We start from the raw sequence: 25,969 nt of genomic DNA, 5'->3' as shown, positions 1-25,969 counted from the left end.
TTTATTAAGTTAATATATATTCTGACAACTAATACACACTGATTATTTCTTATTTTGGTTTCCTACTCTCTGTTTTCTTTGCCCTCCCATCCCCTTTTCTAGATTTCTTTTGGATTGACTCTGATGCTTTTATTTCATTTGCTACCTCTCTTTTGAATTTTAATGATGTATATTTCTATTGAATTAGAAGTGGAACTTAAATTTTAACATGCATACCTTTTGAAAACTAAAATCATTTGAAAAATCTATCTTCCCAACAAACGCAAGGATCTTAGAAAGCTTTAACTCCAAATACTCCACTCCCATGTTATGTGTTTTTGTTCTTTGATATGTCAGTTCAGTTCTATTTTTGTTTCTCTAAATTTGTTAGCATTGACACAGTGTTACTGTTATTGTTTTCTTAAATTTATTAAAATTTATAGTAAATTAAATTTATTAAGTAAAAAATAAAATTTTCGTTATTTATTTATTATTTATTTTATTATTTATTTACTTTGGCTGCTCTGGGTCTTTGCTGCTGTGTGGGGTTTTTCTCCAGTTGTGGCAAGCGGGGGCCACTCTCCAGCTGCAGGGCGCAGCTTCTCACTGCGGGGGCCTGGCCTGTTACAGGGCAGGGCTCCAGGGCATGTGGGCCTCAGTCCTTACAGCTCACGGGCTTAGTTGCTCCACGGCAGGTGGGATTCTCCCCGACCAGGGATCGAACCCACGTCTCCTGCAACTGACAGGTGGATTGCCTACCACTGAGCCCCCAGGGAAGCCCGTTATTGTGTTTTTCATTTATTTACTTTGGCTGCGCCAGGTCTTCGCTGCGGCGCACAGGCGGGCTCTCGCCGCAGGGAGCCGGATCCACGCTCTGGCTGCGCGGTGCAGACGTCTCACCGCCGGGCTTCCCCTGCGCTGGAGGACAGTCTCTCGGGCGTGTGGGCTTCAGCATGTGCCCTGCGGGCGCTCAGTAACAGGGGCTCACGGCCTCCAGAGCACAGACTCAGCACCGTTAGCGCTCGGGCTTATTTGCCTCCCGGCATGTGGAGAAGGAAACGGCAACCCACGCCAGTATTCTTGCCTGGAAAATCCCATGGACAGAGGAGCCTGGCAGGCTACAGACCATAGGGTCGCAGAGTCGGACACGACAAAGCGACTTCACTCACTCACTCACTCATGCGGGATCTTCGCTCCCAGATCAGGGGTCAAACCCATGTCCCCTGCACCGGCAGCGGGGTTCTTAACCACTGGACCTCCCGGGAAGTCCCGCTGTTACTGTGTTTGATATGTTACACTCAGTCCTTCTGAAATGTTCAGCATTTCTTGGTTTATACTTTCTTTACGCTTGTGCAGAAATTTCTTCAAGGATATTTTCCCTAAGTTCATCTTCCATCAGTTTCTTTAGTGAGGGTATCAGAATGGTAACCACTCTCTTTTGGTTTTTACTGGTGGTGGGTTGGGGCTTCCTTTGTGGCTCAGCTGGTAAGAAATTCCGCCTGAAATGTGGGAGACCCAGGTTTGATCCCTGGGTTGGCAAGATAGTTCTGCATTAGCAAACATCATTTTTTAAACTTCATTAGCCTGTGATGGTTTAGATAGGTCTACAACAATAGTTTGACAATTGATTTCTCTTAGAAAGTTGAAGTATTTTCAAACTTTCTGGCTTCCCTTGTTGCTATTGAGAGGCTTGCTGCCAGAACTGCTATCTTTTTCATACTAAAAAATCTGCCTTTTCTGTCTCTGCTTTTAATGTCTTCTATTTATCTTAGTTGTCTGCAATTTCACTATAACTCATTTGTTTATTCTGCTTGGATTTCATTGTGCTTTTTGAATCTACAGGATCATATCTATCATATCTCTGAAAATCCTTAGGGATTATCTCTTCAAAATACCTCTATTCCATTCTCTAGTTTTTCCTCCTAGATTAGAAATATATCAGATGTTCTTACATATAGTCCTTTTAATTTTTATATTTCTCTCTGATGGATTCTGGGTAATTTACTTAATTCCATCTTCCAATCCACAGCTTCAACTGTCAAATTAATCTCATCTGCTGTTTAGCTTGTTCTACTATATTTTCACTTCTGTAATTCTTAATTTCTAGAAGTTTCATTGTGTTTTTAAAAACCTGCCTGCTTATTGTTTGAGTTAATTAATGTTTTTTGTTTTAGACAAATGTCGACTCAAAAGCAGTTATAAGAACCAATACGGAGAGATCTCATTTGTTCTCTACCCAGTTTCCCCAATGGTAACATTTATACAATATTATAACCAATGTATTGACAGTAATACAATCCACTGATATTCATATTTCCTGTTTTGTTTATATTCATTTGTGTGTCAATACTGAAATCAGATTGATTATATTATATTCTTTGCAGTCAAATATGGAGGAGCTCTATAGAGTCAGCAAAAGCAAGTCCAGGAGCTGACTGTGGCTCAAATCATGAACTCCTGATTGCAAAATTCAGACAAAGTGAAGAAAGTAGGGAAAACCACTAGGCCATTCAAGTATAACCTAAATCAAATCCCTTATGATTATACAGCAGAAGTGACAAACAGATTCAAGGGATTAGATCTGATAGACAGAGTGCTTGAAGAACTATGGACAGAGGTTTGTGACATGGTATGGGAGGCTGTGATCAAGACCGTCCGCAAGGAAAAGAAATCCAACAGGCAAAAGGATTGTCTGAGGAGGCCTTACAAATAACTGAGAAAAGAGAAGTGAAACGCAAAGGAGAAAAGGAAAGATATACCCATCTGTATGCTGAATTCCAAAGAAGAGCAAGGAGAGATAAGAAAGGCTTCTTAAGTGAGCAATGCAAAGAAACAAAAAACAATACAATGGGAAAGACTATGGACCTCTTCGGAGAAGGCAATAGCACTCCACTCCAGTACTCTTGCCTGGAGAATCCCATGGACGGAGGAGCCTGGTGGGCTGCAGTCCATGGGGTCACTAAGAGTCGGACACGACTGAGCAACTTCACTTTCACTTTTCACTTTCATGCACTGGAGAAGGGAATGGCAACCCACTCCAGTGTTCTTGCCTGAAGAATCCCAGGGACGGCGGAGCCTGGTGGGCTGCAGTCTATGGGGTCGCACAGAGTCGGACACGACTGAAGTGACTTAGCAGCAGCAGCAGCACAGACCTTTTCAAGAAAATTAGAGATGCCAAGGGAACATTTCATGCAAAGAAGGGCTCAATAAAAGACAGAAACAGTATGAACCTAACAGAAACAGAAGAGATTAAGAAGAATACATAGAAGAACTGTACAAAAAAGGTCTTAATGACCCGGATAACCACGATGGTGTGATCACTCAGCTAAAGCCAGACATCCTGGAGTGTGAAGTCAAGGGGGCCTTCAGAGGCATCACTATGAGCAAAGCTAGTGGAGGAGATGAAATACCAGTGAAACTATTTCAAATCCTAAAAGATGATGCTGTTAAAGTGCTGCACTCAAAAAACCGGCTAATTTGTTCATTATAATCACATCTGGAATTTTTGAGAAAGTAACAGTACCTGGGCATTTGAATTTTTCAGAAAATTCCAAATAATTCTAATGTACATCTGGATTTTAAAGAGTGATTATAGGTTTTTATATAAAATGGTAGTTAGTGATATCTAATTCTGATATATAATTAGATACATATATATAGTGATATATAATTATATTATTTAATTCAACATATTAAAATGAATAATAGTTACATAATCACTATAGTAAAAGATATTCATCCATTTTCACAATCAATAGCCAAAGAAAAAATAAAAGATAATTACAATTGCAAGCTGTAATGGAAACATGATTAACCCAATAGCATTGAAACATGTACATTACCATATGTAAAACAGATGGCCAGTGCAATTTTGATGCATGAAGCAGGGCACCCAAAACCGGTGCTCTGGGACAACCCAGAGGGATGGGGTGGGGAGGGAGCTGTGAGCAGGGTTCAGGGTGGGGGGACACGTGTACACCTGTGGCTGATTCATGATGAAGTATGGCAAAAAACACCACAATATTGTAAAGTAATTGTCCTCCAATTAAATAAAAATTTTAAATATTTAAATACAATTTGAGGGGTTAAGTAGAGTGATGTGGTAAGTGGAAGTGCATACATGCACATGTATGCCAGTCTATGTCTTTTGGTTAGTGTGTGCATGCTAAGTTGCTTCAGTTATGTCCAAATCTTTGTGACCCAATGGACTATAGCCCGCCAGGATCCTCTGTCCATGGAGAGTCTCCAGGCAAGAATACTGGAGTGGGCTCATGCTCTCCTCCAGGGGATCTTCCCAACCCAGGGATCGAACCGGTGTCTCACAGCTTCTGCATCGCAGGTGGATTCTTTTTCACCGAGCCACTGCGGAAGCCCTTGGTTCGTGCATTTAATCCATTTACATTAAGGTAATTATCAATATATATGATGCAATTTTCTTAATTGTTTTGGGTTTATTTTTTGTAGGTCTTTTCCTTCTCTTGTGTTTCCTGCCTAGAAAAGTTGCTTTAGCATTTGTTGTAAAGCTGGTTTGAAGGGCTGAATTCTCTTAACTTTTGCTTGTCTGGAAAGCTTTTATCTTCTCTGTCAAATCTGAACTAGAATCTTGCTGGGTAGAGTATTCTGGGTTGTAGATTCTTCCCTTTCTTCACTTTAAGTATACTGCATCACCAGTCATCTTTAATATTCCTCTTTCCTGGAAGCTTCCTTTCATATTCCCTTTCCCTCCAGTCTGGATTAGGATTGCTTCAGAGCAGAACATGCTAGGTATAACCTTCCAAAGCACTTTATCATACAACTTTATTGTAATTGTCTGTTCTCTTCCACACACCCACAAGACATAGACTCTTGAAGGCAAGGTGATATCTTTATTTTGAGCAGCTAGTACCCAGCACCGGAGAAGGCAATAGCACCCCACTCCAGTGTTCTTGCCTGGAGAATCCCAGGGACGGGGGAGCCTGGTGGGCTGCCGTCTACGGGGTCGCACAGAGTCAGACATGACTGAAGCGACTTAGCAGCAGCAGCAGCAGTACCCAGCACAGGACTGTTGAATTCATGAATAATTATAAAGAAAGCGCTAATTTATGAGAATTTGTTGTTGTTTAGTTGCTAGGAGGTCTTTAAGTGCTTTGCAACCCTGCAGATTGTAGCCTGCCAGGCTCCTTCATCCCTGGGATTTCCCAGGCAAGAACACTGAAGTGAGTTGCCATTTCCTTCTCCAGGGGACATCTCTGATCAGGGATCGAACCCATGTCTCCTGCACTAGCAGGCAGATTCTTTACTACTGAGGCACCAGGGAAGCCCCAGCTTATGAGAATAAGAAGCTTTAAATTGCTCTTGTTTAAAATGGCAGAAAGAGATTCCCACAAAAGTACCTCAGTGATGTAGAAGGAAAGATATTCATTGATAATTATCATGGATTAAGTCATCATGTCACTAATTGTAAACCCATTAAAACATTTTCATGGAAAAATGGTCCAGGCTGTCATTTCAGAATGCTAGGACTACAACTCCTGTCCAGCATTAGCCACAAGTTGCCTAATCGAGAGAGAAACCTCACCATTAGCTGTAATAGCCTCAGTGATTGCATGAATAAGAAACAATGAGACTCAAAAATGTTTTACGGTCTCTGGAGCCCTGGGGGAAGGTATTTCCCCCACTTGTTTTGTGAGATATAAAAATAATGCTAGTTCCATAGCAATGATTTAGTAATTTCTATAACAAAAAATTTTAGGATATTTGCTATTTGAGTTTAAAAAATAAAAATCTCAGATTTTTATAGATTCAATAGATGACTCATCATTTTGTTAAGAAAAATATTCAAAGAGAAAAGAAATCTAGATATGACCCGTGAATATTCATGTGATAACATGATCTTTCCTCAAATAAGTAATGAATGTCCTAAGTCCTCTCGTGTTCAGCATGTGATTCCAATTCTATACACATTCCTCTAAGAATGACATTTAAGCTGATTTATTTCAAGTGAATTTCTAGGCAAATTGTTCCTTAAGAAAGAGATACAAATTCTTCTTACACTAAAACACAGTCTTGTGGTAGAGTATCTAAGCAATCAATACTTCTTTCTTATTAGCAAAATATTGCCATTGTTCTAAATAATAAACCAACCAAACAAATCACTTCAGCAAAATCATTATCCTTCCTAACAGCTCCTCATTTATAAAATGAGGATAATAATTCCTGCTACCCAGGACTTGTAAAGATGACAGCTAATATATGTGCACACAAAGGAACGATCACCGTGGTTAGCACACAATCTGCTAATCACGAGACGTCTCCGTTTTTTATCTTCTAAAAGATTTTTTTAAATCCAATTTAATCCTTCTGGTGAGGATGCAATTTAATTGTCTTCATTTTAGGGAAAATATAGGTAACATAAAGAAATATGGATTATTCACACACATATTCACACACATGTGTGTTTGGTATGTCCCTGAAGTATCCATTTTCTGTGCACTTATCTGGGGTTATCCACTTTGCTTCACCATGTGCACATTTGTCCTAAGTCTGCTAAGTTACACATTCAGATGATTAATTTCACAAATAAATAAACAAGGAAATATCTGTTCCTTTGAAGCTAGAAATATGCTGTAAAGAAGTTATTCTCATAGGATTATATTTAGCTGGAATCATAGCAAGCACAAATAAAAGGAGATATCTTGTTACATATGTTCTACTTCTCAGACATTTTTAAATTCTTTCCTCCTATAAACCATTCTTAGAATTACTTTACTCTCAAAATAGATACAGTATTTACTTCATTCAAAGGATCACAAAAATTTAACTATGAGTTCATATTTTTCATTTTAAATATTGAATTACCAAAACATTCCAGTTTAATTTCCTTTGCTTACTTTCCACACATGTAAGTGGAAAACAGTAATTTTTGAATTGAAATTTTATTATCAAAATAAAATTTTGTTGTGCAGAAAACAGTTAATACAGCTGGCCTAAGACTGCTATCCTTAGACAAGCTGCCTGACTCCTGGGAACTTAGATTTTAAAAAAAGTTCTAACTATTCCCTTTCTGATGAGTGGTTTGCTAGGCCTAAACTGCTTGTAGAAAGTAAACTATGGCTCATGTCGAATACCTGCTTTCCTTCTGGGAGTACGGAGTTGTGGTATGTGCTATGCAACAGGGGCCTATGTGACCAGCTCCAATTATACCTTGGACACTGAGTCTCTAATAAGCTTCTCTGGTCAAAAACACTTCACATGTATGTATGCTGAATCGTGCCCAACTCTAAAAGACCTCACGGACTGTATGCAGCCCACCAGGCTCTTCTGTCCATGGAATTTTCCAGGCAAGAATACTGGAGTGGGTTACCATTTCCTCCTCAGAGGATCTTCCCAACCCAGGGATACAACCCACATTTCCTGCATTGCAGGCAGATTCTTTACTGCTGAGCCAAGGGGGAAGCCCCCCAAAACATTTCACGCGTTTTGTAACAGTTTACAGATGGAGCAATAGGTCCTGTGTGGCTCCACGGGGAGAGGACTCCTGAAAGCTTGCTCCTGGTTTCCTCCGGATTTTGCCGCATGTGCCTTTTCTCTTTCGATGATTTTACTTTGCATACGTTCACCATAAAGCTGTGAGTACAGCTGCATACTAATTCCTACTAGTTCTCCTAAAATGTCAAAAACTCTTAGGGTGACTGGGGGACTCTCAACACAAATGGCATAAAATGTCTTTAATCAAAATATCTTCTACTTTTTCCCATTTTTATATTGCCTTTTGTTATTTCTCCTAGGTACACCGTTTAGGAACACAGAGAAACTGAACAGTTAAGAGAGATAAATAATCATGAAAACGTTGCCATCCAACTACCTAATTATTAACTCCCCGAAATCTGGCTTTCTTCTAGATTACAGCCCACTTTAAAAATATAAATTTTAGATTATTTAAAACAAATTATAACCAATTAGAACATTTGAAAATTCTTACTAGGTTACAGTTAGTTTTTGTAATTTCCACCTTCTTAGAAACTGATTTACCTTTAGAGAATAGGTTAAGTCCAATCATTTTAATTGCAAAATGTAATACATTAATCAGTTCAAAGATGTCTTTTTTTTTTAGTTTTGAAAAGCATAAACATGTTAATCATGCATACATTCTGAACTATATCTTAAAATCGAAACTGACATCAGTGAAAATTCTGAACTGTTTAAATTGTTCTCAAATATTTCCCAGTAGTATTTCCAGTGGTACAGAACTTACATTTTTTTGCAGTGTGGGCATTTTGCCAGAGTGTTGAACCTCAATTCCATCCACTGTAAAATAAATAAGAAGAGAGGTTGAAAAGAAAAACAACTGAAAACTATCCAATCTGGTAAGCTGTTTCTTTCAGTTCAAATGTTCTCAGGGATCACAACAGAAGCCATCAACGTTTTCATGTTTATATGAGCTTTCCCTCTCCAACTCATCTCCCCCTCCCTTAAAATAAAGGTTACACTTCCCCTCTGAAACAGTTCCCAAAGTTTTCCCAATTTTCTGATGCAGTCTAGGTTTGCTTTACAATGAAAACTGAATGTCATGTCGTAATTGGGGTCATTTTATTCAGTTTTATGTCTCAGTCCACTGCCAGAAAATAAAAACATATTTCATGTATCTTCCAAGTTGTTTTTTCTCTGAATATTAATGCCTACCTTTTAAAAATACATGAATATTTAGACTTGATACTAAAATACAATTATCCTATTTATGTAGAAAATGCACAAGGTAAATAAATGAAACAAATTAGATACAAGTAGAACTAATGGCAACAGTGATGCGAAGAACTGACTCATTTGAAAAGACCCTGATGCTGGGAAAGATTGAAGGTGGGAGGAGAAGGGGATGACAGAGGATGAGATGGTTGGATGGCATCACCGACTTGATGGACATGAATTTGAGTAAACTCTGGGAGTTGGTGATGGACAGGGAGGCCTCGCTTGCTGCAGTCCAAAGAGTCTTGGACTCTTTGCTTGCTAGGGTCACAAAGAGTCAGACATGACTGAGCGACTGAACTGAACTAAGAGAGTAACTCAAAATCCAAGTTTGAAGGCTAATACATTAGCAAAGAAATTCTAGAATTTTTGGAAGACCAACCTACAGGAGATTATTTAGTCAGGTTCTATCATTTTAGCACAGATTATGCATGATGAATTTGATTATAACTGACAACCAACCAAGACTCTGTTGTATAATTAGTAACTTATACAGGCAGCAACTTAGCATATCTGGTTTTGTTGTTATCTACAAGAATTCTTTTAAATGTAGCAAACTAAGACTAGAAAAACATGTATTAGTAGAAATAACTTTGTCATACTCTATCTGAATGAATGCAAATACCCGTCCTTTTGAAAGGATTTACCTCTGTTCTCTTATCTAAAATGCAGCCTCTGCACTCTTAAAATTTTATTGCCAAACCTTGAAGTGTCGATAGAAAAAAAAATCTAATTTTTCCTGTTTTTAACTGGATAAATTTGATAGGTAACATTGTATAAATTTAACGTGTACCGTCTACTACTTTCATACATTGATATATTGTAACATAGTTGTCACTGTAGTGACATTTATCACATTTATAATTATAATACAATATTACTGTCTATATTCATTATACATTCCAGGAAATCGTGAAGGACAGGGAAGCCTGGCGTGCTGCACTCCATGGGGTCGCAGAGTCAGACACAACTGAGCGACTGAACTACAACTACAACAATGTTCATTATACTGTGCTTTATTTAGATCTCCACCACTCATTTACTAATTGTTACAAGTTTGCACCGTGAGTCTTATCCCCCACCTCCCATATTCTGATTTCTTCTGGTACCCACCATTTTCCTGTTTTTACAGGTTTAATTTTTTTCCGTTCTATATATAAGGGATATCATGCAGTACTTCTCCTTCTCTGTCTGACTTACCTTGTTTAGCAAATGTGCTCAAGGTCCTCTGTGTTGTCACAAGTGGCAGAATATCCCCCATTTCTTGTAGGAGTAGTGTTAGTCGCTCAGTAGTATCCAACTCTTTGTGACCCCATGGACTATAGCCCACCAGGCTCCTCTGTCCATGGGATTCTCTAGGCAAGGATACTGGAGTGGGCTGCCATTCCCTTCTCCAGATCACTTCCTGTGGCTAAGTAATATTCCATTGTATATTTCTGTTTGTGTTCAGTCGCCCAGTCAGGTCGAACTCTTTGTGGCCCCAGGGACTGTAGCCCACCAGACTCCTTTGTCCATGGAATTTTCCAGGCAAGAGTACTGGAGAGGGTTGCCATTTCCTATTCCAGGGGATCTTCCAGACTCAGGGATCAAACTCACGTCTCTTGCCATCTCCTGCACCGGCAGGCAGGTTCTTTACCACTAACACCACTTGGAAAGCCCCACATCCTTTTTATCCATTCATCCATTGTGGGCATTTGCATTGTTGCCATATTTTGGCTATTATGAAAATTATTTTCTTTCAGAAAGGTTAAAAGCAACTTCTCTAAAACCCAATTGTTTTTAGTAGAGGTCTTCCAATATTTGGCTTATTTCTAACCATTCTATAACACATAATAGATAAACTGAGTTTCCCCAAGGTATATTTTTAAATCAATCTTAAGAGGCACATAAGAAAGTTATACTACTAAAAGCTAGTCAGCTGACAGTACTCGACTAGATTTTATTTTCTAATGGGTACAACAGATGACTGGGGTCATTCGATCCCTGGGTCGGAAAGATCCCCAGGAGTAGGAAAAGGCAACCCACTCCGGTATTCTGGCCTGGATAACTCCATGGACAGAGGTGCCTGGGAGGCTGCAGTCCATGGAGTCACAAAGAGTCAGGCCAGCTGAGCGACGGAGCATGCACACACAGGTCATTACTTTAAAGTTCACTGTTGTCACTCTCTGCTAAGCAATCAAACTACAGGACCCTCTGAACAAGTGAAGAAAATCGGAACCTGTCTGAAGGTACTATGTTGGCCCACTTCAGGGCAAAGTTTGAACTGTCATTTGTGGTTCAGGCATGTATGATAGGTTGTGTTAGATTTCACTGGGAAACGCCAACCCTACCCAGCATGTGGAACTGCCTTCCATCAGTAACAGAAAACACCTACCCAACACAGATGCAATATTAAACTCTCTGCTGTTTAATTGTTTTAAGAAACCTCTTTATGTTCATGGAGAACTAGTCTGTAATGCTTTTATTTTTCTGGAAAATTATTTTCTAAACAAAGTCCCCCAAAACATTAGTCTGGTTAGACAATCCCATCAAAACTGTTTGGACATCTTAAAATGTTTACACATACTACATAAAACTTCCCCTTGGATCTTAATATTATTTAATTATTTATAAGAAATTAAGTTTAATTAATTTAATTGTAATAATTATTTAATGGTTTAACATTAATTATTATTATTTTAACATATTATATATTAAAAGTGCTGAAGAATATACCTATAAAAATTCTGCTTAATTTTTTTATCCTAGCAATTCCTTATAATTAAATGAGCATTCTAATGAATATGCTTTGGAAAACACAAATTTAGCTTTTCTCAACACTATCCACAGTTCCAGACAGGCTGTTAAATGAATACTGTGAATAGTGTGAATTTCTAGTAAATATAATTTTAGCATTATGGCAGTGATACTACATTATATTGTATTACATTATTTGTTATAAATGAAAAATATCATTGAGGACACAGTCCATTATACTTTTAATCCATGGGAATGATTTTCTGTTAGGTCTCAGTACTCCAGTAAAAGCTGGGAACTTTTCAGAAAACATCACAAATATCTTGTAATAGATCATGTTTTCCTCTTTTCATTAACCATACAAGTTCAGTTCAGTTTAGTCACTCAGTCGTGTCCGACTCTTTGTGACCCCATGGACTGCAGCACGCCAGGCCTCCCTGTCCATCACCAACTCCCGGAGTCCACCCAAACCCATGTCCACCGAGGCAATGATGCCATCCAACCATCTCATCCTATGTCATCCCCTTCTCCTCCTGCGCTCAATCTTTCCAACCATACAAGGCTCACTGCTAAAATCCAGTCTAATTTTAACAACTGCACAGGACTATTATGCATACTTATATTCTTATATATGACTTCATCATATTTCTGCCTTATTTTTCATCTCCTTGATTTTGCATGTTTTATTTTCAAAGCTACTGGACTTTGTAACTTGTACTGGGCCTTGTAAACCAAGGCTGAAACAAGGTATGGAATAAGTAGATGAATTATCCTATTAGATAAAAGTTTGAAGGACAAAGATTACTACAGAGAATCTAAGATTACTTGGATTGGCATAAAAGTAAGGATGAGCTGAAGTTCTCAAGTGAGAATGGAGAGTTTATTCTCTGTAACCCTCAGCATCTCTCATTTGTCTGAAACTCTCAAAGGTAATAGCCACCCTAAAGGTATGTACTGTGTTCTCTTAATCGCCAAAAACTTTGTTTTCTGGGAATTTTGAAATCATCTTTAAATACCATGGGTGTGAATCCAAAACACCCTTTCCTGCCAAAGACATAAAATTTTAAAATCATAATTACTATGCTAATAAAATTCACGTGTTTGCACTGAATGTTAAGTAAGTTACAAGTTCATTTCTGGCTTACATAAAATTTAGTGATTTTCTTCTGAGGGGAAAATATTTAAACCCCAAATTTTTTATGCATAAATGTATAAAGTCATGTCACATACATCTATCTAACCTCTTAACTTAGATCATTTTCTAGAATTCATTTCTAGATGATTCCAAAAATTAAATATAAAGCTTTGTAACAGTTGCCTTTAATTTTATTTTTTTCTCACTCCCTTATCTATCCTAATATCAGTTTGGCAAATTCTCTCTCAAATTTTTTATGCTATTCATAACCACTGTCATCATTTTTTTGAATAATAAAGCCTAAATATCTTATGTTTCTTCAGACTTGCCCATATGCAATCAATTATATAAATAACATCCACATATACATTTTAGTTATAAATCTCTACTTTAGCTTTCCATTACTCTTAGGATAATGTCACTTCATCTAGCCTAGATGTTTCTGTATATACACTGAGAACATTCTGTATTTCTCTGCTGTAGCCTAAATAGATTTCACATAATTCCTGTTTTAACTGTCTTTCTCCTGCTATTGGAAAATCCCATGAGGGCAGGGACTGCACTTTCCTGTTTCCCAAGCATGTAACCCAGTGTCTGGTACACACTCAATATTTATTTTTGAACAATAAGTCAGCTCACTTCTAATGTGGTTTATAAGGATTATCCATGTCAAGGATTTGGATAACCCAAGGAAGAATTATGGATGTAGGTTTGGGACATTGTACAGGAGGTGATGATCAAAACTATTGCCAAGAAATAGATTTGGAAATAATAGATTTGGAATGCAAGAAATAGATTTGGAAACAATGGAAACAGGACAGACTTTATTTGGGGGGGCTCCAAAATCACTGAACATGGTAAGTGCAGCCATGAAATTAAAAGACACTTGCTCCTTGGAAGAAAAGCTCTGAGAAACCTAGATAGCATATTGAAAAGCAGAGACATTACTTTACCAATAAAGGTCTGTATAGTCAAAGTTACGGTTTTTCCAGTAGTCATGTATGGAGGTGAGAATTGGATCATAAAGAAGGCTGAGTTCCAAAGAATTGATGCTTTTGAACTGTGGTATTAGAGAAGACTCTTGAGAGTCCCTTGGACTGCAAGGAGATCAAACCAGTCAATCCTAAAGGAAATCAGTACTGAATACTCATTGGAGGGACTGATGCTGAAGCTGAAACTCTAATACTTTGACCACCCGATGTGAAGAACTGACTCACTGGAAAAGACCCTGATTTTGGGAAAGACTGAAGGCAGGAGGAGAAGGGGATGACAGAGGATGTGATGGTTAGATGGCATCACTGACTCAATGGACATGAGTCTGAGCAAGTTCTAGGCATTGGTGATGGACAGGGAAGCCTGGCATGCTGCAGCCCATGGGGTTGCAAAGAGCTGGACTGAGAGACTGAACTGAAATGGACTGAGTTTATTCCCTTAACTTCAAGTTTCATATTTAAAAATCAGAAAAATTTTGATAAATTATAATAAGAATATTTCTTGAATCTAGAATCAAGCAAGGCCACTGCCTGAGGCTGTATGTTTTGTGCTCTACTAAGGAGGTGAGAAATGCTGGGCTGGAGGGAGCACAAGCTGGAATCAAGATTGCCGGGAGAAATATCAATAACCTCAGATATGCAGATGACCCCACCCTATGGCAGAAAGTGAAGACGAACTAAAAAGCCTCTTGATGAAAGTGAAAGAGGACAGTGAAAAAGTTGGCTTAAAGCTCAACATTCAAAAAAGAAGATCATGGCATCTGGTCCCATCACTTTATGGGAAATAGATAGGGAAACAGTGGAAACAAGTGTCAGACTTTTTTGGGGGGGCTCCCAAATCATTGCAGATGGTGATTACAGCCATGAAACTAAAAGACACTTACTCCTTGTAAGGAAAGTTATGACCAACCTAGATAGCATATTAAAAAGCAGAGACATTACTTTGTCAAAAAAGGTCCATCTAGTCAAGGCTGTGGTTTTTCCAGTGGTCATGTATGGATGTGAGAGTTGGACTGTGAAGAAAGCTGAGTACTGAAGAATTGATGCTTTTGAACTATGGTGTTGGAGAAGACTCTTGAGAGTCCCTTGGACTGCAAGGAGATCCAACCCGCCCAACCTAGAGGAGATCAGTCCTAGGTGTTCATTGGAAGGACTGATGCTGAAGCTGAAACTCCAATACTTTGGCCACCTCATTGGAAGAGTTGACTCATTGGAAAAGACCCTGATGCTGGGAGGGATTGGGGGCAGGAGGAGAAGGGGATGACAGAGGATGAGATGGCTGATGGCATCACCGACTCAATGGACATGAGTTTGAGTAAACTCCAGGAGTTGGTGATGGATAGGGAGGCCTGGTGTCCTGTGATTCATGGGGTCGCAAAGAGTCGGGCACGACTGAGCGACTGAACTGAACTGAACTGAAGCAGGTGAGGGTAGGAGGTAGATTCAATTGTTCACTAAGCCAAGATACCCAAGTTGCTCTGCCTAGAGGACAAGGTGCTTGTTTATTATTGACCTATCCAGAGAGGCCCTTTTTGCAAATGAATAAGTCAGATAATATAAATTATCTTATATGTAATTACGTCATATAAATTACCTTATATGTAATTTACAAATAATGCAGTACATTTTTAACTGCAGTTCTGATTAACTATCTTTCTTTAAAAAAGGTTTTATTTTAATCCTTTGGTCAATTCGCACTTGGACCAAACTATAAGACTTCAAGCAGTGGTCAAATCTGTGTGATCATCACCTACATTGAATAGATTGATGCTTCTGACAAATGTCTTGTTACATACCAGGAATGTGTTTCCACAGTGCCCACACACGACTCTTGTACCTTCTGGCTGGACGGGCAATGCAGGTTGAGCGGGCTGCTCTTCAGAAATAAGCATTACTGGGCCAAGGTTAATTATGCGTCTACTGTGGAAAGAGAAAGGGAAAACCTCATTATCCCACAAATGGAGAGAGGGCAACACCTACAATGTAGGGCCCAAACATGTGATATAGCATTGAAAGTTAATTTAAACTTGCTTTATAAATTAAGTTAATTAAGTTTCAGCATTTAGGGCCAAAATCATAGAAAATAGCAATAGTCAGTATTTTAAAAGTAACAAAACAAGATGGATTTGGACCTAATCATATCATCTTAGGAACCATTTAACTGCTCCATATTTTCAAATCTTATCATTCTTCGTCTTACCTTATCTTATCTTATCCTAACTAGGAAGACAACTTGAGTTTGATAAAAGACTAAAGAAGTTAAAATATTCTACATTAACATTTATATGTGTACCATGAAGATACCGAAGTACTGAGTCAAACCAAAATTTTCTGGGTAGGCTGGTACTCCTTAAAATCTATTTCATAAGAGTTGGACAGAAAAGAAAATGGTAGGCTCCCTTCCTTTCTGTTTCCCAAGTTACCATTAGATAGGGTTTCAACTGACTAACATTCAAAATGACAGAAATCACAGGGAAAAAATACAGTTAAGGTTTTGATATACTCCTGTTTGGGCACTTCCATATGCATTTGGCAGGGGCAAATAACTATAGAATTTATTGTGTAGATTATACTTAGCAAGGACTTCCCTGGTGGCTCAGACGGTAAAGCATCTGCCTACAGTGGGGGAGGCCTGGGTTCAATCCCTGGGTCAGGAAGATCTCCTGGAGAAGGAAATGGCAACCCTCTCCAGTATCCGTGCCTCGAAAATCCCATGGATGGCGGAGCCTGGTGGGCTACAGTCCATGGGGTCGCATAGAGTTGGACACGCCTGAGGGACTTTAGTCACTCACTCACACTTAGCAAAGACTAGTATATGAACACATAGTAAAGTACACAATGATTACTAAAACTTCCAAATTAAGATGAAATATGTCAAAGATTCAAAGATAAACTAATTGGTTATTTTTAATTAAATATAATGTCACTGATTTATTACAGTGCATTAAATAGTTATATAACATTGTTCATTCAAGAATATTAGTTTATGAATACCTGTAACCATTAATTTCAAACTAAGTATCATTCCTTTAACAAAGAAAAAATACTGTAGGTCTTATAATTACTTTGAGGATAAAGACTCTGTTTAGAACAAAATCTGCCACATAATTAATCTTTAATAAGCACTTGTCAAATGAACAAAAGAGTGAACAGATGGATCTTTATGTCTTACCAATTGGGTCTTGGACATCCTATTCGCCGTGATGTGTCCTTACAAATGAGGAGACAGTTACAAGGGCATCTAACATATTTCTTCCCTGTTGGGGGATTTTTGATTGGCTAGATAAGAGAAGAAAATACAAAGCAAATTAACTGAAGCACAGATTACCAAAGCTTGTTTGTGTATAAAAAGGAAATGAATCCTAAAAATCTAAGGCTCCGCATAGTGCTACCAAAGTACAGATTAAGGAAAATTATATCATAAATGATTTATTTTATTGAAATATAGTTGATTTGCAACATGGCGCTAACTTCCACTGTACAGCAAAGTGACTTGGTCATACATATATATATTCTTTTTCATATTCTATTCCATCATGGTTTGTTGATGGAATGTTTCATATCTATTTCATCATGGTTTACTGACAGACTATTGAATACAGTCCTTTGTGCTATGCAGTAGTGCCTTGTTGTGTATCCATCGTATGTATCAGCGGTGCCCATCCTTTTTGGTACCAGGGACTCGTTTCGTGGAAGACAACTATCCCACAGACCGGGCAGGGCAGGGGTGGGGGGGGTGCGCAGTGCCAGATGTTTCAGGTGTATTACATTTACTATCCTGCTGCTGATCTGACAAGGGGTGGAATTCAGGCAGTGATGTGAGCGACGGGGAGCAGCTGCAAATACAGACAGAGTTGTGCTCACTCTGCCGCCACTCACCTCCTGCAGCCTGGCCTGGTTCCCGACAGGCCACAGACCAGCACCGCCCGGGGCCCAGGGGCTGGGGTTGCTCGGGACCCCTGCTGGATCTAAGAGTTCGCATCTGCTAGTCCCAACCTCCCAGTCCTTCCCTCCCCGACCCCCTGCCCTCTGACAACCACAAGTCTGTCCTGGATGTCTGTGAGTCCATTTCTGCTTTGTAGGCATCTTCGTCTGTATCATATCTTAGACTCTGCACAGGTAAATGGCATCATATGGTATTTGTCTTTGTCTTTCTGACTTACTTCCCTTGGTGTGATAATCCCTAGGTCTAGATATCTGTATATCTCACATCTTCTGTATCCATCCGTCCCTGGACACTTAGGCTGTGTCCGTGTCTTGGCTATGGTGCGTAGTGGTGCTGTTGTACCTTTCCAAGTTAGATATGGGTCTAGGTATTTGCCCAAGAGTAGAACTGCTTGATCATACGGCAACTCTGCTTTTAGTTTTTTTTGAGGAACCTCCCACACTCTTTTCCACAGTGGCTGCACCAGTTTCCATTCCTACTAACAGTGCATGATGCTGCTGCTGCTGCTGCTAAGTCACTTCAGTCGTGTCCGACTCTGTGTGACCCCACAGACGGCAGCCCACCAGCCTCCCCCGTCCCTGGGATTCTCCAGGCAAGAACACCAGAGTGGGTTGCCATTTCCTTCTCCAATGCATGAAAGTGAAAAGTGAAAGTGAAGTCACTCAGTCGTGTCCGACTCCTAGCGACCCCATGGACTGCAGCCTACCAGGCTCCTCCGTCCATGGGAGCTTCCAGGCAAGAGTACTGGAGTGGGGTGACCATTGCCTTCTCCGAACAGTGCATGAGGGTCCCTTTTTCTCCACACCCTCTCCAGCAATTATTATTTGTAGTCTTTTTAATAATGGCCATTCTGACTGGTATGAAGTACCTCATTGTAGTTTTGATGTGTATTTCTCTAATAATTAGTGATGAATCATAAGTGATTTTAAACAGCTCAAGTATTTGGAAACACTCTATAAAATCTGGGGGACTGCAGAGATTGAATTATGAAGGGCATGTTTCAAAATTAGTTTGTATTGGCCTGGAATTGTCTTCCATTTGAAATTCACAAGATAGGGTCATCTATCTGCCTGGCCAAGGGTTTTTGCACATGTCTGAGGAAAGCAAATTCAAGAATAGTAGGGAAAGAGAAGCATATCACAAGTTTGAAACGTATTACAGCTCTTAATGCTAGTATTTCTTCACAGTAAATTTAAAAGCTAGACTAAGTAACACTAAAGAAAACACTCCTTTCATTACTAGGATGTAAGCTTGTTAAAGTAAATAAGCTATGCTGCAGTGAGAGGAATAGAACACCACTCCTGCGGCATACTTGCCAAAGATGTATAACCTGATTCTAATCATGAGAGAGCATCAGGCAAACCCAAACAAGGAACATTCTACAGACTATCTTACCTGTACTCTTCAAAACTGTCAAGGCAATAGAAGACAAAGACTAAATTTCTGATTAAGGAAGATTAAAGAAACATGATAACCAAATGCAATATATAATTTTTATATATTTTTATAATTTTAATATTAAATATATTTATATTTATTTTATCTATATATTATATAATATGTTAAATACATTTAAATTTTTAAATTAATTTTTAATTGACTTCTGGATCCGATTTTCTTTTTTCACTGAAACAATTGGGCAAATATGAACTAACTTGGGACATTCCCAGTGGTCCAGTGGCTAAGACTCTGCACCCCCAATGCACAGAGCTGGGATTTGATAACTGGCCAGGGACCTAGATCCCACATGCACAAATAAAGGTCCTGTGTGTTACAACTGAGACCCAGTACAGCCAAATAAATAAATAAAAATAAATATTAAAAAAATCATGAATTAAGTCAAAAGATTAGATAACAGTATTATATCAATGTTTATCTCTGATTTTATAACTTACTATAATTATATAAGTGAAAGTTCTTTTTATTTTTTTAAGGAAATTCTCATTAAAATGTTCAGGGGTTGAAGCGCACCATGTCCACAATTACCTTAAAAGATTCTGAAAAAATTATTTATTTATTTGGAGAGAGAAAGCTACTTTGTAAAATATCAATATTCACAGAATGTGGGTAAAGAGCCTACCCTATGGGGATGCTCCATACTATGTACTATTATTTTTCTAGCTTTCTGTAAGTCTGCAACATGTATTTTTTTTTAAGATTTAAAAATTTTAAGTAAATAACCTTGGTAGAAATATGTATGTTAGCAATAAGTCAACTGTAATTTATTAAACTATAATAGAATATGACAATCTAAAATATCCAGAATATATAGCTATACAATATAAAGTATCAAGAACCAGAATTTGTGTTAATTTCTCTAAATGCATATTTACCAGTAAGTAAACATGTTGACAGAACTTCCCTGGTGCCTCAGACAGTAAACAATTTCCCTGCAAGGCGGGAAATTCGGGTTCTATCCTGGATTGAACCAGGGGTTCTCCATGGGTTGGGAAGATTCCCTGGAGAAGGGAATGGCAATCCACTCCAGTATTCTTGCCTGGAGAATTCCATGGACTCTACAGTCCATAGGGTCACAAAGAGTTGGACACAACTGAGTGACTTTCACTTTCACTTTCAAACTAACACAACATTGTAAATCATACTTTAGTAAAAAAAAAAAAAAAAAATTGCAAGGTAAAGTAACCAGTTCTGATGTAGAAACTTCAGCAAGCTATTCAGAAGATCTAGTTAAGCTAATTAATGAAAGCGGCTACACTAAACAACATAGTTTCAATGTATTTTCTTCTTCCTTGTATAGGAGAAACATGTCATCTAAGGATCTTCACAGATAAAAAAGAGAAATCAGTGCCTGATTTCAAAGGACAGGGGCTAATGCAGCTGGTGACTTTAAGTCAAAGCCAATGCTTATTTACCGTTCTGAAAATCCTAGCGCCCTTAAAGAATTATGCTAACACTGCACTGCCACTAGAACAAAGTCTGGATGAGAGCACATCTATTTACAGTATGGTTTATTGAACATTTTAAGTCCATTGTTGATGCCTAATGCTGAAAAAAAATTTCTTTCAAGATGTTACCTCCTATTGATAATGCACCTGGTCACCCAAGAGCCCTTACAGAGATGTACAATAAAATTAAGTTGTTTTTCACGCCTGCTAACACAACATCCATTCTGCAGCCCATGGATCAAGAAGCAATTTCGACTTTTCAGGTTTCATTTTATAAGAAATAGATTTCATGAGGCTACAGCTGCCAGAGATAGCAATTCCTCTGATAGATGTGTCACTGTGGATTTAACCAACAGCCTAAATCTGGCTCTTTGAAGTGATGAGTTCATACTGGATCAATAAAATTTGGCTATAATAAGCTACTTCTGGACATAAAGAAAATTGGGCTGGAATTTTTATATGATTTGTTGTTGTTCAGTCACTCAGATGTGTCTGACTGTTTGTGACCCCTTGAACTGCAGCACACCAGGCTTCTCTGTCTTTTACTATCTCCGAGTTTGCTCAAACTCATGTCCATCGAGTCAATGATGCCATCCAACCATCTCATCCTCTGTCGTTCCCTTCTCCTCCTGCCTTCAATCTTTCCCAGCATCAGGGTCTTTCCCAATGAGTCAGCTCTCAGCATCAGGTGGCCAAAATATTGGAGTTCAGGCTTTAGCATCAGTCCTTCCAATGAAAATTCAGAGCTGATTTTCTTTAGGATGGACTGGTTTGATCCCCTTGCTGTCCAAGGGACTCTCAAGAGTTTTCTCCAACACCACAGTTCAAAAGCACCAGTTCTTTGGCGCTCAGACTTCTTTATGATCCAACTCTCACCTCTTTACATGACTACTGGAAAAACCACAGCTTTGACTAGAGGGACCTTTGTTGGCAAAGCGATGTGTCTGCTTTTTTAAATATGCTGTCTAGGTTTCTCATAGTTTTTCTTCCAAGAAGCAAGTGTCTTAATTACATGGCTGCAGTCACCATCCACAGTAATTTTGGAGCCCAAGAAAATCAAGTCTGTCACTGTTTCCATTTTCCGCCCATCTATTTGCCATGAAGTGATGGGACCAGATGCTACGATCTTAGTTTTTTGAACGGTGAGTTTTAAGCCAGCTTTCTCACTCTCCTCTTTCACCTTCATCAAGAGGTTCTTTAATTCCTCTTCGCTTTCTCCCATTAAGATGGTAAAGGATCTGCCTGCAATGCAGGTAGACCCAGGTTTGATCGCTGTGTTGGGAAGATCCCCTGGAGAAGGGAATGGCAGCCCACTCCAGTATTCTTGCCTGGAGTATTTTGTGGACAGAGGAGCCTGGTGGGCTACAGTCCTTGAGGTGGCAAAGAGTTGGACACGACTGAGCAACTAACACTTTGTATGATTACTACCCCTAATAGGCAAAGAAATGTAAATAATTGTGAATATTCTAGAGAAAATGAATAGTATTTAATTAGATTGCCTTGTATGGAATTAGTAATATTACAAGGGAGGAAAATAAGGTGGAAAAAAAACCCCAACACTTTAAGGAATGTTCTCAGGCTTCCCAGGTAGCACTAGTCGTAAAGAACCTGCCTGCCAATCCAGGAGAGGTAAGAGATGTGGGTTCAAGCCCTGGGTGGGGAAGATCCCCTGGTGGAGGGCATGGGAACCCACTCCAGTAGTCTTGCCTGGAGAACCCCATGGACAGAGGAGCCTGGCGGGCAACAAACAGTCCATAGGCTCCTCTGGAAAGAGTCAGACACCACTTAACATGTACATACATTCAGTTGAACACTGAAAAACAAAATAGCTAGTTTTGTAGGTATCATCTATTTATACAATAAAGTTCCCTAAATGATATCTCTTATGAAAATGAAATACATTGCTTCATGACTTAAGGTTTTATAACTTTTCCACAAAACATATAAAGTCCCCCATATTCATCTTTTATGGTTCTTAGAGACACAATAATCATTGGTTGACTTTTTAAAGACTTTTTCTAAGGAGAAAAAAATGCAAATGCCCAAAATAAAATTATCAATTAATTTCAAATTTTGAGAGATTGAAAATTTAAACCTAAAGCCTAACCATGAAAGCAGAAATATAATTAACCAGTACACACTTAACCAGTTTATTACTTAAAATCTTAAAAATCTTACTTAAAATTGAGCTGCTCTTCCCAAAGTTCAGTAAAAATAAAAATGCCCTTCAATTTTAATATTTCACTAAATTAATATCAAAAAATGGAATAATATACAAGTTGTTAATAAGCACTTCAACACAAATGTCAGTAACAAACTCACGGTCACAAAGTCCCAGAAAAACCATACTTACATCCTACAGGTGTAAACAAGTTTAAATAATTTTCCACATTAAGAAGTACAAGGTCCACATTCATGGGGAACTTCAGTATATTTCATTTTGGTAAAAACCAGAATAGATTCAGTTGAGATGTGGATAATACTGAAGATAATTATAAATGATTGCTCACATTCAGCCTCATTTCAGAAAATAAAGAGCCAAATGGCATTACATTTAAATTCATCATGAAATTTTCATAATGGAGCTAGCTTTAAACACTGGAGGCATCCTTGTACGATAAAAGAGAAACAGCCAGAGAGAAGAAAGAAACGTTAAAAAAAAAAAAAAAAAGGCCATTTCTGTATCCAGCCCACATCTACTTTTAAGTAACATTACTGATACACTCTTTAGGGAGAAGATTTTAAATAATACTTTGGGCTTGCTTTATGAAAATCTGCACTTACCGTAGCTTCACTGCAAACTGTGCACTTGACCACATGCTGGTGAAGCTTGCCGTCCAAGCTGATGAGAGACTGGCACACGCGGCAGTTTATGACTGGAGCGCCGCCGGCATCTGGGCTGACGATGGCTGTATACGGAGGCGGGAGTTCCGCTAAAAAGACAGCAGCCACTGAATCAGAGTCTCAGAGCTGTTACGACTGATTTGAGCATATGAGCAATAGAAGCAAAGCAGAAAACTATTAATAAGTATATCTCCTGTGCTTTATGTTTTTAAAGTTGGCCAACATGATATAGTTTCAGAACAGAAACACACATAGAACTATATCATAAAGTAGGATAATTCCTAACTCCTAAAATCCAATTCATGCTTACCTAGGTTCACATCTTTTATTAGCCTACACTCAAAAAATCCACTCCATTCCTATGTGCAAATGCCTAGAGTTTATAATAGGAAAGTGATGATGTATGCCTAAGGTAAAAAATCTTACACTAATGATCTGACTCCTATGAAACAGAAATAGTCAATGAGGACAGAGTTTTAAAATCACTTATATATATGCATAAATTGTACAGTCGCTGAGGTCTGTTTATACTAGAACCAGTGTAATAACTGCTGAATATGATAAGAACGAAATAGGGGTTTGGTGGCAGTCAAGAAGAGACAAAAATGAACTTAGGAAAACTAAACTTATCAACAAGGAACATGTTCTAATTTAATGGAACTATGCTAGTTTCAGACAAAAACAAGAATGAAGTAAATTCAACAATTTTTGTCTCAAACTTTCACCTAACATTAAAATTCTAGGAAATGTTTCAAAGTATTTATGGGTAAAAATATGTTACCTGGGATTTAGTAGAAGTGCTGCAAGAAAAAAAATGAGTTAATAGATGAAACAGAAGCAGCAAAATGATGATATTAAAGACACAGAAGATATTTTGTTCTTACTACTTTGTGTGTGTTTGAAAATTCCCAGAATACAAAGATACACAAGCGCTCACACACAAACATACATGCACACACACAGACACACTATTTTTTTTGAGAGTCCTTAAGGTGACTGATTGGGTGACTGGGTAAAGGGTAGAAGCCCAACTTCAGAACTGTGTTCCTCAACCCGAAGTATTATTTGTTACAAAGATCAGAGAAAAGAAAGCTAAATATACTATACCTGGATGTAATTTCTAAAGGGGACTTGCCTAACCTCTTTGTGTGGCTATCTTAATTACAGGCACAGGAGGCCCTTTCAAGGCAAGGTATTGTCACAGGCCACCTAGAAAAGGCTACACCTCAATACACGATTGAATCCCCACTAAAGAGAACTGATAGGTTCAGAGGCTTCTGTGACACTATAAAATACAACCACACTAGCTAATCATGAAAAGAGATATTTTTGAAATAAAGATTTTTCTGTCCACTGGATTAGATTCTGAACTCTGTGATACTGTGAGCTGATAGAACTGAGGTAGAGAATAGCACATGATGGTTTGTTCAAAATACCACATATTACCGCCTGGCAGGCTTGGGGTACATCATGGAGATACATTTAGACTTAAAAAGGATTAGTAACAAGTGATATTCATTCAAATATTCACAAGAAGCCAAATTTCTGCAGCAGCTAAGGCTCTGAAAGAGGCCACATTGGAAATGATAATATGCACACATCTCTGGGAGGCTTATCCCAGGATGCTGCCAACACTGAACTTAAGAAGAAGCTGTAGATGTCTAAATTATAAAAATAGTTTTAAATCCTTGGAAGAATTTAAGGCTGATGCACAGTGACCTGTAATGTATTAATCAAGAATAAAAAAATGAGTTAAAGGATCAATGTGTCAGCAGTACATTTGAGCCCCTTGCAATTTGCAGATCACTTTATCAGAACTCAATAAAGACAGTATTGTCCTGGGAAATAGAATACACACCTTACTAGAAATTCAAGACACACTGCCTGGTATGCAACAATAAATATTGCTTTAATAACAATTAGCAATAGCATTATTAATAAAAGCTTCCTCTTTTGCCTTGAGGATGAGGGGGAAAGGCCACATATTAAAGCCACAAATAAGGATGGTAAAATCCATCCATTTCAACAGGCAAAAGTTTTGCTCAATGGAATCTCGTAAAGATTTCAATGGTTGATCTTCTGAAGCATTTGAAGTCTATCAGAACCAACAAAATCCTGTGAACTTTTCCTCTAAGATTTGCACTACATAATTTTTAACCTGTAAAAAGAGAAAAGCTTTCAATGACAAAAATATGCTCAAACCTTCTGGAGGTTTGGGAAATTGAAGGAGGGGGTAAAGAAAGAGTGAGGATTAGAAGTCTAATGGGACTTATGGGAGAGACTAAAGCCTCCATGAGGCCAGGGCCATATCTGACTTGCTCAGGTCAGATTCAGCGCTTGTCACAGTGCCTGATCTATGGCAGATGCTCACTACACATTTATGGAATGAATGGTGGGTGAATAAGTGAATCACTGAAATTTAATGGACTCATCTCTTTCTCTTGGGAAAATGACACTAAGTATTTTACCACCACTCTCCTTAAAGAGGAGCTGGGATCCTAGCAGGGGAGCACAGCTTGATTGTGAAAAAGGCTTTCTCCTATATGTAGACTAACCTCTCCAAAACACCCACCAAGACAGGGAGGGGATTAGGAGACACTGGCCTGGTCCGCCAGATAAGTGCAATCAACCCAAGAGATCAATAGAATGACAGATGTTACAGCCTAATTGCTCCACTAAACAGCGCTTTCAGGCCTACCGTTTTAATTTT

At 38.5% G+C, this 25,969-nt stretch overlaps 1 protein-coding gene across 1 annotated transcript in view; it reads right to left on the bottom strand.

Annotated features, from left to right (window-relative positions):
• The window catches only part of PIP4P2 (phosphatidylinositol-4,5-bisphosphate 4-phosphatase 2), a 63,029-nt gene that overhangs the window by 10,035 nt on the left and 27,025 nt on the right, over nucleotides 1-25,969 (bottom strand). Inside the window, exons 2-5 of the mRNA XM_043880322.1 lie at nucleotides 23,200-23,348; nucleotides 16,736-16,842; nucleotides 15,360-15,483; nucleotides 8,213-8,265 (exon numbers count right to left, since the gene is read on the bottom strand). Coding sequence (XP_043736257.1) covers nucleotides 8,213-8,265; nucleotides 15,360-15,483; nucleotides 16,736-16,842; nucleotides 23,200-23,348 — 433 coding nt within the window. The remainder of the gene's footprint in view (nucleotides 1-8,212; nucleotides 8,266-15,359; nucleotides 15,484-16,735; nucleotides 16,843-23,199; nucleotides 23,349-25,969) is intronic.

The sequence above is a fragment of the Cervus elaphus genome, chromosome 21 (genome assembly GCF_910594005.1).
Source record: "Cervus elaphus chromosome 21, mCerEla1.1, whole genome shotgun sequence".
Lineage (NCBI taxonomy): Eukaryota > Metazoa > Chordata > Mammalia > Artiodactyla > Cervidae > Cervus > Cervus elaphus.
The sequence above is the reverse complement of the archived record's forward strand: the minus strand, read 5'-3'. Positions and strand labels throughout refer to the sequence as shown.